The 20370-nt window shown below is 39.1% G+C and overlaps 1 protein-coding gene across 1 annotated transcript in view; it reads right to left on the bottom strand.

Moving 5' to 3' along the window:
* Positions 1-49: 49 nt before the first annotated feature.
* The window catches only part of LOC117218625 (Kv channel-interacting protein 4), an 81377-nt gene continuing 61056 nt past the window's right edge, over positions 50-20370 (bottom strand). Inside the window, 1 exon segment of the mRNA XM_033467163.2 lies at positions 50-14548. Within this exon segment, the coding sequence (XP_033323054.1) occupies positions 14438-14548 (111 nt within the window). The 3' untranslated portion in view covers positions 50-14437.

The following is a 20370-nucleotide window of genomic DNA, read 5'->3' as shown; positions in this document are numbered from 1 at the left end:
TAAGAAATGCAAGCACGTACTTGTCTCAGAGGAAATAATTGCGAACCGGTGAACATTGATTATCTATTTATTTATAAAATAGTTACATACTTTCAAGTATGATACAATAACTAATTACAATAATAATAATATCAATGTTTAGGCTTCCATGTGACTTAGATAATCGCGAACGCTGCGTTTCAAACGATGATTTCAATACGAAAAATACATCCGTGCGCCTTGAAAATCTGAAGTTACTCGAATCAAGGTCAACTGAAAAACATTTCCGATGCGCAAGGTGTTCTAGACGTAATTAGTTTCCATTTCCGAGGCACCTTAAAAATATCTAAAGCGAAGAAGTAAATTTCGTTGCGAATAAATAGCGGCAGTGACTGCATTGCTTGAACGCTCGAAACCAAACAATTCATTCTTCGTTTACCCATTGTAATAAGTGTTCAGGAGATTATTCGAAACGCTCGAAAGTCTGCGACCTTTGTTATTAAACTATATATGTGTATATATATATATAATAATAATATTATATATATTATTATTATATATATATACTTACAAGAATTTTAACACAGTAAGAAATAATATAAACGTGTGTTCTCCTCCAACGAATGAACGAAAATTGATTACAGTAACATGTCTAAAAATAAAATGTATACTCGATAAGTTAAACAATTGCGAGAACATTGATTAATACGTTGCTGTATCAATTATTATTCGGTAACAACGATTGTTAAAACAGGACACCGAAATCGGTTAATTTCCGTGTGTTCGTGAAACGTGGATCCGATTGCATATTTCAGACGATCCGTTTAATGTTGGAAGTTTTTAATCAGAGAACAATGAACGCTGAACGTCACATAAATCCGACAACGATATGTGTGTAAACAACATAGCGACATTAATTCCGAAAGGATGGGACTAGATAACAATCGATATATCATCTCGACGAACAGAACAATTGCGGATCTAAACGCGCCTTTTTTTTTTCTCTTCTATGTAAAATACTCGCCGGTACGACGTGTTTCTTAGGTTTCTCTATCCTAACATTTAACAATTAACATTCAAACAATTAGCCCGGTTACATGCACAGACCGATCGAAAACAAGTCCTCTTCCGTGGCAGAAAAAACAAATACGGGAACACTAATACATGTGTGTAATACGTACGAACAGTTTCACTCGACGAATTTGTGGAATACAGTTTTTCGGAGAGTCCCACGGCTCTCTCCCTCTCTCTCTTTCTTTCTCTCTTTTTCTTGATTTACATCGTTCGATTTGGAATCGCGTGAATTGCTTGTAAAGAGGATTGCTTCCACCGGTACGTTAAAGCTACCAGATATACGTAGTTTTACCACGAATTTATACATATACACTTGATTTACACCGAAAATATAACGTGTCATATGAATATTTTTTACCACTTTCTCTCTGTTTTTAGTTTCTCTTTGCTTAAATTTCTTCATATTTAACATGTCGCGTAGCAAGTATCTTTTTATTTTTTCTCTCTGATCGATCGACTGCGATACGGTGTCTGAGAAATCGCTCGTCGCCTGCGATTCGCTTCAAAAAATCCGCTACAATGTACACACATATACATATATTTATATGTATTTATATACGTATAATCCTCCGAGTAAAAACTGTGTTGCATAGAAGAACGTTCATTGTACCTTTCTCTCATTATTTTCTCTTTTTTTCTTTGGAAACGATTCCATAAAATATATATAACAGATCAATTTGCGATTCATAGAGCTGTGAGAGTTATTCGGGTTCGCTAAGATCGTTCAGATCTCCGCATAGTTTTGGCACTTTGCACTCTTAGGTCAATCGTTCTATATCACTAACGTCGCAACGAAACAACTTTGCCATTGTTATCGCGAGGAAATAGCGGATGAACGAAATCACGCGAATCAATAAACCAGGATTTTGTTCTCTCGTTTCGATCGCTTTGTACCTCTTTAATCGATTCAGAGACGTTTTTGATAGCGTCAACGAAATGTATTAACGTTTCGTGGCACCTTCAGCTTCCAGGTACGTATCTCTCTTTCTCTTCACTTTCTATGAAAAATGTCTGCTTCATCGGGATACCTTCTGTTCTAATTACAGTAAATACAGCAAAGTCCCCTAATTCGTGCTCAGATTGCGCATGAAAAATGGACAATTTGGGAAGAGGAGATACGATTATTCGAGCCTTGCGGTTCGTTTTTATAACTGTAACTATAATACAGAGTATCCCAAAATTATGGTACTTCCGGGAAACGAGGGATTCCTGAGCTCATTCGAAGTAACTTTGTCCTTTACAAAAATTTTCTCCGAGGCACCGTTCACGAGTTATCGACGAAAAACGCTGACCAATGAGAGGCGAGAGGCGAGGCCTAGCGCTAGACGGCCGAGCCAACCAGCGGACGAAGCTCAGTTCCGCTCATTGGCTCGGCCCGCCTCGCGCCAGCCGCGCTCGCCTCTCATTGGTCACTGTTTTTCCTTAATAACTCGCAAACGAAGCCGCGGATCGCAATCTCGCTGAGGAAAAAGTTACTTCGAATGATCTCAGGAACCTCTTATTTCCTCGAAGTACCACGATTTTGGGACACCCTGGATATTGTAAAAGCGAGTCGCAAGGCTCGAATGATCGTACCCTCTCTTCCCAAATTGTTCCATCTTCGTTTACAAACTGCCGCAAAAATCGGGGAGAGTTTACTATAACACGTGTCTACAACGTAAGATAACAAGCATCGTTTCTCCGCACGCCTCAGATCCATGATTCTCGCATCGAAACCGTCGACAATTTCTTGCACCGCCGTCGAATTATCCGCGTCGATATCTCGGCGTGAAATGCTCGGCGACAATATCGCGTGTGTTCGTCCTGCGATTTTTCATACGCCGTGCCCATACACGCAGTCGAGATATATATTTATATATTCTCAGTATACCTCTTATTAATACGTAATCTATACGATTGGACCATCTGTCAGCCATACATGCACAGCCTGACCATAATCTTCCGTAGTAGTTCTATCTAATAATTCATCTTAAGTATTGATACTGACCGTTTACGGCTCGATGACCACGCGAAATACTATTCGATCGCCCTATTAAGTTTCACCTGTTTACCGGGACATCAAGCCCTTACCGCGCCGCTCAATTCCCTTTTCTTTTAATTTTTTTCTTTTTTTTTCTTTTGATCTCTCTGTCCTGCAGTTACGACGCTACACCTAGTAGACACCACCGAAAATATCTTCGATAAAGATGCGGCTAACTATCGAGAAGGAGATAGATTTCGTATAGATAAGGTAGATCGTTGAATCCTATTCAAGTACAGTGTTCTGTCTACCCCGAAGTAGGCGAGATATCATGTGCATTTTGTAACCCTCTACGAAATTCTTTCGCCGTTCGCCCGGTTCCTCGTTGGAGCACAGTTAATCGGCTTCTACAATCGGCGACGAATTAATATTAATATTCTCGATCGATATAATATTAATATTAATTTAATATTAATATAATAATAATATAATAATATATAATATATTATACTATAATATATATAATATATATATTACATATATATTATTATTATAATATTATATATTATTATATATTATTATAATATTATATATATATTATATATATAATAATAATATATAATAATAATATTAATATTAATATTCTTTTCGATCGAGACATTTATATGTAAATTCTCCATAATCTCGCTATAGCTTGTAAATAAATCTGAACGATTTGAGAATGATTATTATTATTATAATTATTATTATAAAATTATTATTATAATGATTCAAGTCTCGATTAATCAAAACCTCGAAACTCGATTATTCGAGTTTTCATAATTGTCGACGATCGGCAATCATAAAAACGAGCAGCAGGGCTCGAATAATCATTCTGAAATTGTCCACATTTATTTACAAGCTACAGTAAGAAGATCGTGTCATGGTTAAATTATAATCGAATATTTCGGCTCGAGTAATTCTCAAATTCTCTATTTTGCTGCACAGTCCGAGCGTTAATTACGGAGAATTCATCGCAGTCCGGAGACGGTAGTAACGCCGACTTTCGAATGTAAAACATGCGATGGCTATTGATTTACAACCGAACTCTTTACACACAAAAAAAATGCTACTCCGTGTGTCCGACGTTATTAGGTCACCACAATTTCTCTATACGTCAAGCGATATCTGGGTTATTAAAAAAACAAGAGAAGCGGAGGAAACGTGACAATCGTTTCCGATACCGAGCGAGTTACAACAACGCTTCGTCGGATCGATAGTAACGCAAATTTTACTTTAGAAAATTCAGATATTTAATTTTTCTATTGTATAAGATACTCTAATAACGACTTCGAGATAATAATAAATTTTAGAAAATAATTATATCGTGTCATAATTTTGGGAGACACGTGTGAACATTTTGGCTGCTGCATCATTCCAATGATGCAATCATTCCGTGCTCCCAATTCCGTGAAAACGAGACGGAATATTCTTTACTATCTTCTTTATAATCTAGATTAATTGCTCTCTCACAGCTGTTACAAGAAATCATTTCTTTTCCATTTTCGTCCTATGTTTCCCTTTTACTCGTCTTTGTACTTTGACCCGATCTCTCCTCGCTCAAAAATATCGATACTTATGGCACAGATTCCGCTCGCTCTTCGTCTTCTCTCAATTTCAAAGCTGTATAAAAAAGAAAAACCTGAGCAGAAGAAATGTTACAATTTAACCCCGATTGCGGACATTACAATCGTTTCCAAGCTTAGAACTAAAATGAAATAAAGTTGTCGTTACTTTAAAAGAGGCCGGATCGAAGAAACGAAAGTGCACTGTATTGTGCAAAGGAAGCACTTATGGCAATTTAATTTTAATATATTAATTTATAATTATATATTATATATGCATATTAATTTTAATATAAGAAGAAGAAAATGTTATTTAAAGAGCGGTGATTATCTGTGCTTTGTCACGTGCGAAGCGTTTCATTCCAATTTAACTGAACGAAAGTACATACTCGGATGCTTCACTTACACGTGTCGTTTTCAAGCGACAAATACTTTTTTATTTATCTTCTGTTCATGTTTTCATTTCACTCTTTCCAGAATGCTGCGAGAGAAACGCATTATAACGCATCGAATGAAAGACAGAATTTTGAAAGTTTGAAATTAAATCGCGATATCTAATCTCTGTTCTATCGCGACGAGTTGATATATTCTTAAGCAAACCGTGCGTAAGAATACCGAGACGATTTCTATGGGAAACAAGATAAACAATTTGTGCAACATTTGAATGACAGGCAGAAACGGCGATTAATTAAATGGGCAGCGATGGTATTGCGCGATATTTAGTGTCGCCGGATTACAGTAAATTCTCCTTAATTGTCGCACAATTGATGCACAAAAGTGGACAATTTGGGAAGAGGAAATGCGATTATTCTGGCCTTGCGACTCGTTTATTATAGTTATCGATTCTTCTCTTCCCAAATTGTCTATTTTTGTGTACAATCTGAGCGCGAATTAGGGAGTATTTAGGGAGACACGAAGTAAAAAAAGCCACTACAATAATTTCACCCTAATTCGCGCTCAAATTGCGCAGAAAAATGAACAATTTGAGAAGAAGAGATACGATTATTCGAGTCCTTGCGACTCGTTTCTATAGTTATTTGTCAACAACTATAAAAACGAGACGCAATGCTCCAATAATCGCATCTCCGCTTCCCAAATTGTCCATTCTTCTGCGCAATCTCAGCGCAAATTACAGAGAAATTACTGTAATTATGAAAAATTATGAAAAGAATCTGTCAGCTCGACTTAAAGTAAACAAATTCGTGAATTCCAATCATATCAATTATTTATCGCCTCAATAAATCAACCGTTGCAACATTAATCCATATCATTATCCGTAAAAATTCAGAAAAATCATTTGTCAGGTATATTACTAAGAGACTGTTAGTTTACATGTATATATTCGAAACGTGATTTTTCATTATAAATCCAAAATTTTTGTTAAGATCTGTCCCTCCTGGACCGTCCCGTTATATTTGTTCACCCTGTATAATTTCTGTCGAGATAACGAAAGATCTTCGCTTTGACCTCAGACGCGACGATATTACGTATATCGGTGTATTGAAACGTTTCAATTCGAAATTGTAGAAGCCAAATGAGAGATACACGCTCCGTGCTCCAAAGAGTTCGCGCGATAATTTCTGGCTAATAGGTCAAACATTTTTCAGCGGCGATACGTAATGTTTTCGGTTACTAAAACGCTTTTCCTGTTCGACGAAATCAATCGGTCGAGCGAAATACTTCTGATCGATCGAAAAAAGATTTACTTTTCTCGCGTGTCTTTTAAACGTGCAAATTTGTTTCTCTCTCTCTCTCTCTCTCTCTCTCTCAGTGCTATTTGTAACTAATCAATTACATCGGCGAAGACTATACGCAGCTCTCTAGTTCTTTTTTCTCGGCATTTGCAGAACGAAAATCTCGACACGCTCGACCGCGTCAAATTGTCCGCGCAACTTTTCCATCCGAACGCGCGCCAAACAAAATTCTGAACGGCATCGTCGAAACGTGAATCTCGTCGACGAGAGACGTAAACGTGGTGGATTCTTGCAACGAGAATCGCATTCGGCGCGTCGTTCGACGCGACGCGCGGGGCCGATTACACGGGCCCGGCTGATCCACGCACCCGACAAAATACAAATGTCATCTCGAATTTCCTCTTATTGTCTACATTGATGAACTTAAGAGAAACGCTTTCGATATTTTCCCTTGATTGCACCTTAGAAAATACGAATTCTGGTCCTTTGGAATAATTCCAGAAAAATACTCTGTCCGGTAGACTGCTCGGGAAGAGGTAAAATTTTCTATCATCTGATTAGTTTGTTTCGTGATATATGTATTGTATTCCTACGTTGCGAGTGTCCCCATCACAATTCCGACACAATGTCGCGCGAGCGCGGCCGCCTACGGCGATGTCTCCCTTACTGACGCTCGGATCGTCCACTAAAATGGACAATTTGGGCAGAGGAGATACGATTGTCCTTGCGGCTGTTATAATGTATAATTATAATATATAATATAACATAATTATAACATATAATATAACATAATTATAACATAATTATAACATATAATATAACATAATTATAACATATAATATAACATAATTATAACATAATATAACATAATTATAACATATAATATAACATAATTATAACATATAATATAACATAATTATAACATAATATAACATAATTATAACATATAATATAACATAATTATAACATATAATATAACATAATTATAACATATAATATAATATATAATTGTTGACAATTTATAAATATAAAAACGAGCCGCAAGGCTCGAATAATCGTATCTCCTCTTCCCAAATTGTTGTGCTTTGCGGCTCGTTTTTATAATTGTGGACAATTTATAACTATAAAAATAAACCGCAAGGCTCGAATACGAGATACGATTATTCGAGCCTTGTGGCTCGTTTTTATAATTGTGGACAATTTATAACTATAAAAATAAACCGCAAGACTCGAACAATCGTATCTCCTCTTCCCAAATTGTCCATTTTTGTGCGCAATCTGAGCGTCAATTAGAGAGACATTACTGTAAATCGTATTTCCGGATCAACGGCGATCTACGTATATGTATTTCTCTCCGGATCGATCCTATTTTTTCTGTCTGTCATCTGTTCTCTCCGAAGCGCCCTAAAGTGACACACGTCGAATACGTATATAAGAATTTCTGTTTAACATTCGGCGACCGTTCTTAAGTGATCGTCGATTGCAATTGCTCTCTCTAACATACAGAATCTTACCGACGTAAAGTTCTAGACACACTATGAGTAAGATAAGATAATTCGCTGTATGTTTGTTGTGGTGGTGTGAACGCCGCCATGATCGAACGCACGATAGAGCCATATGTGAAGTCTCCCTAATTGACGTTCAGATTGTGCATATAAATGGACAATTTTGGAGGAGGAGATACGATTGTTCGAGCCTTGCGGCTCGTTCTCATGGTTAATGATAATCGGTAATTATAAGAAACGAGCCGCGAGGCTCGAATAATCGTATCTCCTCTTTTCAAATTGTCTACTTTCGTGCACAATTTGGACGACAATTAGGGAGACATTACTGTATGTGCGGATATTTTTCTCTCCGTTGATCTAGCAGACTGCACTTTTAAAATGCAAATCATAATTTCCAAACCTTCGCGGCTCGTAATTAGAGCGCGGATCTTTACGCGAAATTAAAATTGTCTATATGAATTGCAAGAAACAGAAATTAAACATACATTTTTTTTAAGTTGATTTTTTTAGAGCTGATTCTTTCAAGCTGATTTTTACAAGCGGAAAGTAATGCATCGACACTTGTATACACTTTCAATCTGTTATTGATTTAAGCAACTTGGTTTAAGCAACTGATTTAAACTGCTCATTTTCGTCGCGAATGCCTCAAATTTGCAGTCTACACGTAATATTGATCTTTGTGAAATTATTGGATGTATAAATTAGGTCGTGATCCTCGTAGTTGATCGACTGCGACTTTAATTTATGTTCAGAGCTTTGAGAACTGCGCTTAAACTACATCGCTGAACGCGATGCAGTCCGATAAGCAACGCATCAAATGCTACACTTTTTTTTTTAAATCAAAAACTGTTATCGGATAAATCGTAGCAGGAAAATGCTTGTTAAGAGCGAAGTTTAGAAAAAGTTCGTCGATCAGCTTGTTGCATTAAAATACTCGAACAATATACTATAATAAACAAAATACTATAAGAAAAGTGCATCTCGTCGCATCGAAACTGTTATTTTTTGAAAAAAAATTCACCGGCTTCCTCTAAAATGAAGCAAACGTATTAATATCGAAGATTAATTTCAAGATAAAGAAACGAAGGACCAGGACTTAATTTGTACTTTTAGTGTCTATTAAAAATATCCTGAACGCGTTGAATTTGAAGCAATTAGACTGAAAATAACCGGACATTGGAATTTCATGGCTCGCGTTGGAAAGCTGTGTGCTAGATCTATGGTATTTCTGATCAGGGTGCGTGTGCATGTGTGTTCGCTTGCGCACGTTCACGTGTACGTGTGTGTGTGCGTGTGTGTGTTTGTGTGTGCAAGTAAGTGCCTGTTGTCATCTCCGATATCTAGATCTAACATTTGGTTGATATTGAAAATAACTAGATAACGCAATTACCCCGTTCCTTTTGTCTTCTCTATACTTATTCCAGTAACTTCAAAGACATGCGGTAGTGATCGAGTTGATGCGAGGCAAGCATCGTCGTTTGCCTCAGTTTACACGTTAAACTTATGTTCTAATTGTAAGGGTAGGCGCTGCTAAAAATTGGAGAAATACCGGTATCTCGGTTTTACTGGTGTCTATTTCTCTCTCTCTCTCTCTCCTTTTCTCTCTATTTCTATTTCTCTCTCTCTCTCTTTCTCCTTTTCTCTCTATCTCTCTTTCTCTCTATCTCTCTTTCTCTCTTTTTCGCTCCCTTTTCCCCTTGTTCTCTATCTTTCCGTTGAGCTCCCTTCGACTAATTACGGATGCATCAGTGTCTCTGGTTTTTTACGTATCTCGAAGATCACGATCCGTCGACGATAAGCACTCGGTGGAGTATATATCTTCTTTTTTTTATCAGCTCTTCCGTGGCAGACTTGAACGTTTCGATGCACCGTAAGTCATCTTTGTTAGGCAATGGCACCCTATTTACAGTTACGATCGGAAGTAGGCAGTGATGGAAATGATTAAATACATTTGGAGAATCGTCGTCGCCCGTCGCGCGGATGCTTTGGTCCAGTCATCGCACAACGTTTTCGTAATTAGTGATCACAATTAAATTCGGTACCGTGAGTAGTGTGTCCCGGTCAATGATCGGACGAATGGGAGAAAATCAAGGAAACCGTCCCGCGATCCGATTCTATGTCGCCCCGTTTCCCGCTTTTCCGCTCTCTCTTTCTCTCTCTTTATTTCTCCCTTTCTCTCTCTCTCTTTTTATTTCTCTCTTTCTCTCTCTCTCTCTCTTTATTTCTCTCTTTCTCTCTCTCTCTCTTTTTATTTCTCTCTTTCTCTCTCTCTCTTTTTATTTCTCTCTTTCTCTCTCTCTCTTTTTATTTCTCTCTTTCTCTCTCTCTCTTTTTTTATTTCTCTCTTTCTCTCTCTCTCTTTTTATTTCTCTCTTTCTCTCTCTCTCTTTTTTTATTTCTCTCTTTCTCTCTCTCTCTTTTTATTTCTCTCTTTCTCTCTTTCTCTTTTTATTTCTCTCTTTCTCTCTCTCTCTCTTTTTATTTCTCTCTCTCTCTCTTTATTTCTTTCTCTCTTTTTATCTCTCTCTCTTTTTATCTCTCTCTCTCTTTATCTCTCTCTCTTTTTATCTCTCTCTCTCTCTCGCTTTATCTTTCTCTCTCTCTCTCTCTCTCTTTCTCTCTTTATAGCAGCACGCAGTCTTTACAAGCTAGTGTTGTCTTCTTACCACGATTATTATACTTCGCTTACCTGTCACAAAAATAAATACTTCTATTATGTCGCTTAATCTACTCGCTTACGTCCTAGAAACAATAAGTCCGGCCGAACGTGGCCGGCTGCTCTCTAGCGGGATTTACGATATACTTTCTACGGCTCGCGCTAACTTCATTCGTCCCCCGTGCTCACCTGCCCGCTAATATTTGTCGTACTCGTCTCGATGAACACTTTACCCACCGTGTATATCAACGAAATCGCGAGAAATCAACAGACACCGAAATTGCTGCACGCCACGCGTTTCGAGCGAGGAACGGAAACTCGATCGCTTTGGTTCAACATCTTTTAACATTCCGAGCTTCTGTTTCTGATTTCTCTGTGGGGCAGTTTCAAGGATAAACCATGGCAAATTTTTTAATCGGATTCTTTTTGTCGTTGATATTCCCGTAAAATTGTCCAATACGACGATTTTAAGACCGCCGATTTAGTTTCAATTTTGCGTTGACGTTATTTTCGCCGATCATTCGTGCACATGTATTTCCACCGAATTAATTTAATTCATTAATTATTTATTAATTTATTGATTCATTAATTCACCGAAATAATCGTTATACATAGAAAGTTCGTGCAAAGTGGTTCTCGAAGTATTAATTTTGAATATGGCTTTCGATCCCTTAGAGAAAAATTGTATTAACTCTTTGCCCTACAACCACGTCTGAGAGACGTGGTCGAAAAAGATCGGGCCAGAAATGATTATCACGTCTCAGAGACGTGGACAAAAAAGATCAGGCCAGAAATGAGAGCCATGGTGCGTCAGTCGGGCCAAATATATAAACATAACTAGTTAGGCTCGTGTTTGAATAGGCGACACGTGTTTTGGGTCTTTTTTGTTCTTTGCCATTTAATTGTTTTATTAGTAGCTGAAGGAAATTGCACAGGAACCAGCTTGAGGCGTGCTGCGATTTTTGCGATCTTTAATTGTTTACAGCTCGGGTTAATGAAACATTGAAGTGAAAATATCAGACGAAGGTTTGACGTGAACAGCTGTAAAAGGTAACAGTAAATTCTCCCTAATTGACGCTCGGATTTTGCACAAGAATGAACAATTTCGAAAGAAAAGATACGATTATCCGAGCCTCGCGGATCGTTTTTACAGTCGTTGACAATTGGTGACTGTAGAAACGAGCCGAATGGCTCGAATAATCGTATCTCCTCTTCTCAAACTGTCCATTTTTCTGCAGAATCCGAGCGTCAATTAGGGAGAATTTACTTCGGTCGAAATACAGTAAAGTTTCTGTAACCGACGCTCAGCTTTTACACAAAAATGGACAATTTGGGAAGAGGAGATGCAATTGTTCGAGCCTTGCGACTCGTTTTTATAGCAATCGATTGTTAATAACTATAAAAACGAGCCGCAAACAATCGAACAATCGTATCTCCTCTTTGCAAAATGTTCACTTTTGTGTACAAGCTGAACATTAATTAGGGAGAATTTACTGTACCGTTTAAATCGGTGAAATATTTTGTAACAAATATAAATTTTGGAAACTGGTAAAAAGTCGATCCCAATATTTTAACAGCGACATGCTTCAGCTTGTAAACATAAATGAACAATTTGCGAAAAGACGATACGATTATTCGAGCCTTGCGACTCGTTTTTATAGTAATCGATTCTCAATAACCATAAAAACGAGGCGCATGACTCGAATAATCGTATCTCCTCTTTGAAAAATGTCGACTTTAGTGTACAAGCTGAACATTAATTAGGGACAATTTACTGTACTGCTTAATTCGGTGAAATATTTTGTAACAAATATAAATTTTGGAAACTGGTAAAATGTCGATCTCAATATTTTAACAGCGACACGCTTCAGCTTGTAAACATAAATGAGCAATTTGCGAAAAGACGATACGATTATTCGAGCCTTGCGACTCGTTTTTATAGCAATCGATTATCAATAACTATAAAAACGAGCCGCAAACAATCGAACAATCGTATCTCCTCTTTACAAAATGTCCACTTTTGTGTACAAGCTGAAGTAATCGATTCTCAATAACCATAAAAACGAGCCGCAAGGCTGGAACAATCGTACCTCCTGTTCCCAAATTATTCATTTTTGTTTCAAAGCCGAGGCGTCAATTAGGGAGAATTAACTTCGGTCGAAATATAGCAACGAATAATTAGGCTACGATCCATAATGTACGTCCAACCGGTCGGTAAAGTGTCTCATGCTCTCCATTCTCATTTACCATTAGAATTCCTACATAAATTAATGCTACCCGTTTTAACCAGCAACGATGGCTTAAAAGAGCCAGTCGCGTCGAATACGTGACCTATCTCCGCTCGCTAACTGTCTCGTTGTGCAACTGAAAGTGCATATAACGCGCCGCTTTTTTTTACGACACAGCTACGAAATCACTGGGATCATGCCTGGAACTGCGTTTCTCTGTTTATTATCGCGATCATGGCTACAGCACAGTCTCGCGGACCAGTGAATTAAATTCGGTTCGCCAGCGTCTGCTGCTTGGCGACGCGAACAAAAAAACGGAGCAAGCGTGTAGCGACGTGCAACGTTGCGTCTTCTCGTTCTTCTCTCGTTCGTTTCCTTTTTCCGTTTTTTTTATTTTCTATTTTTTGCTTTCTCCTGTATCCGATCGCGCGATGACGGCGATATCAGAAAATGAAACTGAGAGGGTAAATTGTTGCTCCGTCACCTGTCAAAGTAAATAACAATGCGTGCGTCCCCGGCACGGCTGGCTCGCGCGCGTTCAGCACTCGGCAAGCGTTTGTAAAAAACACGATCGTCGTAAAAAAGTGAGCTACGGTTATTATTGTTACGGAAGCGTTTTCGAGAATCTAGGTATCGATACATCGTGTTTCCCCAGTATAAAAGGAAGGGTCGACGCGATTACGTAGTTGCTTTTTTGCCGAGACACGTCGCTTCTCTCTCTCTCTCTCTCTCTTTCTCTCTAAGCAGACGGAACAAACGGAACGAAAGATCGTAGAAAGCTAAGCTCAATCGTTGGGTTCGTACGAACGTTGTTCGCATCCCCGTCGTTTCCCCGTTTCTTTTCCCCCCCGAATGTCGCAGCAACGGAACACGCTTCAGCATTGTTCGACAAAATACAACCGCCAGCTGTCTCACAAAAATGCTCGTTTCTCTTTCTCTTTTTCTGCTCCCCGCGCTCCGGGACGCGCCTCGCCACGCCAGAATCATTCTTTCTCCATTTTCCGCTGTCTCAGATCGAACGCCAACCGTGTCGCCACTCCGCGTCGATCTAATCGTCGTCAATATTGGCGCGTCTCTCTTGAACGTGTCGTGTGTCATCCCCGTTTCTAAGATCGCACCGTTCGCTCATCGTTTGTAGCGCGCGTTCCTTAAAAATGATCTACTTACTGGACACTGGGCCCATAACAGGTTCCACTCGTAAACTACTAACAATCACGAAATATCGTTTATTCTTTGCGTATTTTTCTGTTTTCTTTTTTTCTCTTCTCGCTTTTTTCTCTCCGTTTTTTTTAATCCTCCCGCCTCTAGCGACACGCGTATCGACGCTACAACTAGAAGGTTCCGGAGAAAAGGGGTAGCAACTCGCCTCTCGCGATCGCTTCCCGCGCGGGCCTTCGCGCGCGAGACGAGATCGTTCGCCGCCTGTGCACGGAATCTCGAGCGCCGTTTTCGTTTTCTTTTCTCGATTTCGATTCCGTCGCGACCGTTCGAACGCGCGCGGCCGCCGCCTCCGACGAGGCGCAGGAAAAAGTATCTGAGTCGTTTTCTTCGGAGACCCTCCCGACCGGAATATACGCCGAATCTTCTCTCCCGTCGCTGGGGGACCTTCGCGAAACATTCTCGAGGAAATGCTGCTGTCGCCTCCTGTTTCCGCGGTGGCAACAACGTTTGAGCGATTTATTCCCAAACCGAGCGATCTCTTCAGGTCCACGGAGTGTATCGCGTACGTGCCGAGTGTCAGAAGGCCGTGTCCAGGGCTGCCATACTCGTCGAGATGTCCGGGTCCGCGCGACACGCTTCCAAAAACTCGGACAGCGTCACCACGCCGTCCTTGTTCCCGTCCATTTTCTGCAAGACAACCAGAAAACCGAACGTTAGATCATTCTGTCGACGATTCTGCTGCAATGCGTCGGTTACGCGGCTCGACGGAATTCTTCGTCGGTCGAGCTTGTTTCTGCCGCAACGCGGCGCAGGCTCGATTTCGCGCGATTATTCGGCAAGATACATAAACCGGGATTGAAATGTTTCGATCGTGAAATGAGTGGTTTATTTTGACAGTGGCATAAGGCAGTTTTTAAAAAAAATCGAGTTAATGGTAACACTAATTACAATTGAACGGTATCTTTTCATTTAACACGTTCCGTGCCACGTGTACCATCGATGGTACACGCTTGCATGTTTACTTAGTGAACTGAACAAATTGTTTACAAGAAATTTAGAACCGAAGAATCAATTTCCACCGCAAGAATGGGCGTTGATAAGTTTTTGTTACGTTGTTATGTGTACGAGAATTAATAATTGCACGTAATACATCAAGTTTTAGTAAAATATCAAAGTGTGAAGATTCGAGTAAAAAAAGCTCGGCACGGAACGTGTTAAAAAAGAAAAAAAGAGTGACTTATGCCACTTTCAAAATAAACGGCTCGAATAGAGGATACAGCGATTTCTCTCGGAAATGCCAAATTTCGGGTCGCCGTGAATTTCCCTAGTGCTACGTCTATGTTATTTATTGCTACGTCGATGCTAAGGATCGACGGAGTTGGTCAAGCAGCGGCACGCGACTCGAAACTGCGATTTTTGCCATCTTTGATTTGTTGTTACTCGTAACAATGTTGATTGATGTAATAAAATAAAATTGTTAGCACATAAGCTTTATTTATTCAGCGTATCAGTATATAAGTTATCGAGATCTACGAGAGGCATTATTTATATTTCTGTTATAGGCTTGAATAACAAAATTAAAAAAATTCTCGCTTTTTAACTTTCTTATTCGATAAAAAAGTTTTTCGCTGAAAATACGATGACTAAAATACTTTTTTCTTAAATTGAGCTATTACTTGTAACGATAGAAAAAGATAAAAAGTGAGAGTTCTTTTTATTCTCACTTTTTAACTTTTTTATTCGAGCCTATGTCAGAAATTTAAAAAATGCCTCTCGCAGATCTCGATAACTTATGTGCCGGTATGCTGAACGAATAAAGCTTATGTGCTGAAAATACGACGACTAAAATGCTTTTTCTTAAATTTTGCTATTACTTGGAACGATAAAAAAAAGTAAAAAACGAGAGTTTTTTTTATTCTCGCTTTTTAACTTTTTTATTCGAGCCTATGACAGAAATTAAAAAAATGCCTCTCGTAGATCTCGATAACTTATATGCCGATATACTGAATTAATAAAGCTTTTGTGCTGAAAATACGATGACTACAATGCTTTTTTCATAAATTTTGCTATTACTCGAAACGATAGAAAAAGATAGAAAAAAACTCTCGCTTTTTATCTTTTTCTCTTCGTTCCAAGTAATAGCAAAATTTAAGAAAAAGCATTTTAGTCATCGTCTGATAAACTAGCTCCTCTATCACCTGAACAAATAATCACGTCTTTTGGTCCAGTCTGAAAAAAGTTATCGCGTTTTAAAAAGGCGATCGCACAATTTCGCGTGTAGCCGTAATTAATTCACCACCCGATATCGATCGATTATAAAAACCCTCGATATTTACCAGAGTAAATTACGTTACAATTACGTATGGCTGAAAGTGCTCGACCCTGTTTCTAAGTGCCATACGGTCCACGTATTGACCGTATTGTTATGAAGGGCTCTCCAAAGTTTCGCAGATGGTTTTCAGAAACAATGGAACTGATTTTATCGGAGCTTTCTACTCCGTCCGTTCTGACGCGAGGCGCTTTTTAATTAAAAGTCTATAAAAGATGACGCGTCGCGTTTTGATGCTGCACGAAAATATATTTCTCTCCATTGTTTTTTTTTTGGTTAATTAAAGCTGATCGATGCGCCGTTTCGTGTAATCATTTTATTACGCGCCGCGTCGGGCCGCGCCGCGCCGGCACCGAGCTGCTGTAAAAAACCGACGCGAGCTTCTTCCGGCACTGTCGCGTCGTCGATTGCTAACGTATTTCGGTACAATATCCCGTCGAAGAAAAAGTAATGGCGAGGAATGAAATCGCGACCACTTTAAACTTCGTATTCTGCTTTAGCGTCGCCAAGGGACGAACTTTAAATTGGCAATTCCATGTTGCAACTTACGCCCTTCTGTTCTTCTTTGTCGGCGGCCGGACGAATTTCTACTATTTTATAGTTGTATGAAATACGAAAGCGAAGTTTCTACCGTCGCGTGGCTCTCCGCGTGGGTGTAAGAACTCCGTCATCGATGTGCACCGACGTCCGACGCTCCCGAACAATTTCGGAATGCGATGAAATTCGTGTTTGCGATAACCGAATTCTCGGATCGTTGTGCATTCGTTGCGTGCGCTGAGTTTTAAAATGCAAGATCACGTTTAAATTAATGTCAACGCTTCGATTGGCGTGGCACCCATGCGTGGGTGACGGAATTATTAGGTCAGATTTGAACATTACTTTGCACGCTGTTCTGTTATATTTTTCTAATTTCATTAGGATCAGCGAAACGTAAGAATATCGACGGCGTAATCGATGTCATAAAACTCAGATTTCAATGTTAAATTCGATTAAACGAAATACGTAGTTTAATTTTACGATATTTTTTAAGTGGTTGGAGAGAGAGAGAGAGAGAGAGAGAGAGAGAGAGAGAGAGAGAGAGAGAGAGAGAGAGAGTCGAAGTGTTAATTGCAGCTTTCTTTTCTCTTTACAATGGTTATTCTTTTAATTAAGGAAATTTTCCTCTTCGAAATTTCGTTAATTAACTGTACAAAAATATGAATTTCTAATCAGAGCAGCAGTTTAGTAATTATCAAAATTCGAAGGATAAATACAGAGTGTAATAATATAGATTAATTAATTAATAGAGAGAGTCGAAGTGTTAATAGCATTTTTCTTTTCTCTTTAAAATGGATATTTTTAGGTTAAGGAAATTTTCCTCTTCGAAATTTCGTAAATTAACTGTACAAAAATATGAATTTCTAATCAGAACAGCAGTTTAGTAATTATCAAAATTCGAAGATAAATACAGAGTGTAATAATATAGATTAATTAATTAATAGAGAGAGTCGAAGTGTTAATAGCATTTTTCTTTTCTCTTTAAAATGGATATTTTTTAGGTTAAGGAAACTTTCCTCTTCGAGATTTCGTAAATTAACTGCACAAAAATATGTATTTCTAATCAGAACAGCAGTTTAATAATTATCAAAATTCGAAGATAAATACAGAGTGTAATGATATCGTTAAAATTACGAAAAACTTTTGCCAGCAGAATTTTATCGAAACGTCCAATTAGCTCCGCGGCAACCGAGATTGAATAAAATCTTATTTTCCTCGCAACTAACTTCGGAATATTCAGTTGCGTAAAATCTTTTATATTGCAGTTTTTCGAGGACTTTTGCACTGGACTTTTGAGAGGAACAAAGTTCCGCGGTCTATTAGTAACTGACTTCCGCCGGCGTCATTACCATTTCACAGATAAAACACAGTTTCTCTCCTCTCTCTCTCTCTCTCTCTCTCTCTCTCCCTCTCTTTTGGCAAAGTAATTAGCATCAGTTTTAGTAATAACGAAGTTATCGAGACCGTGTAATCATTTTACGAGCAATACCGTGGGAGACAGTTTATAATGCTACTTCACGATGTTCCATTAATAACAATCGTGCATATTGCATGAAGGCGGTAAGCGACCTTTCCAAAAACGGCGCGCCGTTACCCGTTATACACCCGGGACGAACGGAGCTTTTTATCAAGGAAGCGGCGCTCGAGTGCTCGTGCACCGAACGAGAGCATCGGAACCGAATCCGGCGGATTCTTCGATCTTGTTTTTTTCGTTCCGATAAATTAGACCTTTTTAGACCCGAAAAGACACGGTTCGCTTACGCAGAATTTAAACAAATCTCGAAATCCCTAATTGCTTGTTCCGGTTGGAGGAGGATTTACAGGGGGAGAAGGAGGAGGAGAAATTTAAGGCGGTGTCTCCGGATTGTGCAACGCCTGCTGACCCCATGATTTAGCTGCCTCACGCAGGCTACGCAGAGGACGTTGCACAAAGTCCCTTGTTCAAGGATATTGGCCCATAAATTAGCGTCGCCGACCGTGTACAACACTGCGGAATCGGCTATTGCTTTCGCGAAAAGTATTCGACTGTACTTATCCCTAACCTAACTGTTGGTTCCATGATATCCTAAAGCTTGGGTCCGATTTGATCGATCTTTTTAAGGACTATAGTTATGTCTTTAAGGAAATACTCTTTCGTTAGGTCTGATAAGAGGTCTGACTCATTTTAGAAGAATATATTTTAAGCAGTTAGATGTGTTCGACGAGTATACTCGTGGCGTCGAGGAGAAGCGGCAGTATACAGGGTGTCCCACAATTATTTTAACAGCCGAAAATGAGGGGTAGCTGAGGTCATTTGAAGTAACTTTTTCCTTTGCGAATTTGCAATCTGAGGCTTTGTTTACGAGTTATTAACGAAAAACACTGGCCAATGAGAGGTGACGGTGCGAGGGAGAGGGTCCGCGAGAGAGTCCGCAACACGAGGCTTTGACAGAAGGTCGGGACGGACTCGATCCGCGTTCGAAGTATTGAACAAGTCACGAAGCGAGAACTTTCCGGATTTTTTTAACTACATAACAGTGATATTTTTAAGAAAAACGCTGTTCACCTTTACTTTAGAACGTCTGAAGAATATTTACTAATTTTTCGGACCCGAAATAATATGAAGTTTAACCGTGACAGCTGTTTTAATTTTCTGGTGTGCATGACACCTCGTGTGTACCATATGAAATTTTTATGCAAGGTGTACAGTGAAGATTAACGAATGATTTGCAAAGCTGATTTAATAATAAATAAGGGACGTAAAGGATTTGTTTATTAGAGAGATATGAAAAATATTATCAGTAAGAAACTCACCCATTTAGTTGAGGATGCATTTGCTGGCTGAAATTCATGATGTCGAAGGGCACTGACCTTGTACAACGTACAGCTGATCTTTCACTGCACTGTCACTAAACACTGATCACTTAATTAATCACTGATAATCCGAATCACTTGTGGATATTTAAGAAAGATCACTGAGACTCGTTCGCGGATAATCGTTTATTCGACGCGTTCGTTCGGAAGTCGACGTTTCACTGCCAAAAAATCGAGGCCTTGTCGTTCGTCTTTCGGCCGTCCGAGGAAATAACATCCGATACTATTTTCTTCGAAGCGCAGGGTACCGCCAAATGAAATAAACAAGATATGCCGAGACGTAAACTGTGTCCGACCCGCTGTCACCCTGCGCTCTTAGAACGTAATTAATGGCCGTGCGAAGAAAATGGTATCGAGTGTCATTTCCTCGGACGGCCGAACGAAGAACAACAAGGACCCACAGTCAAGGCCTGAATTTTTCGGCAGTGAAACGTCGACTTCCGAACGAACGCGTCGAATAAACGATTATCCGCGAACGAGTCTCAGTGATCTTTCTTAAATATCCACAAGTGATTCGGATTATCAGTGATTAAATAACTGATCAGTGTTTGGTGACAGTGCAGTGTAAGTGAACTTCGCAAATAACCATACCAGAGGTTCCACCGACAGTATCCCTCGAATGTTGCGGTCATCGACCTGGGATCAGCTGTTCGTTGTACGAGGTCAGTACGTACGAGTCAGCAAATGCATCCTCAATTAAATGGGTGGTGAGTTTCTTATCGATAATATTTTTCATATTTCTCTAAAAAACAAATCCTTTACGTACCTTAACGCGATTATTTATTATTAA

The sequence above is a fragment of the Megalopta genalis genome, chromosome 7 (assembly GCF_051020955.1).
Source record: "Megalopta genalis isolate 19385.01 chromosome 7, iyMegGena1_principal, whole genome shotgun sequence".
NCBI lineage: Eukaryota > Metazoa > Arthropoda > Insecta > Hymenoptera > Halictidae > Megalopta > Megalopta genalis.
Note: the sequence above shows the minus strand (reverse complement) of the source record. Positions and strands in the feature narration are given on the sequence as shown.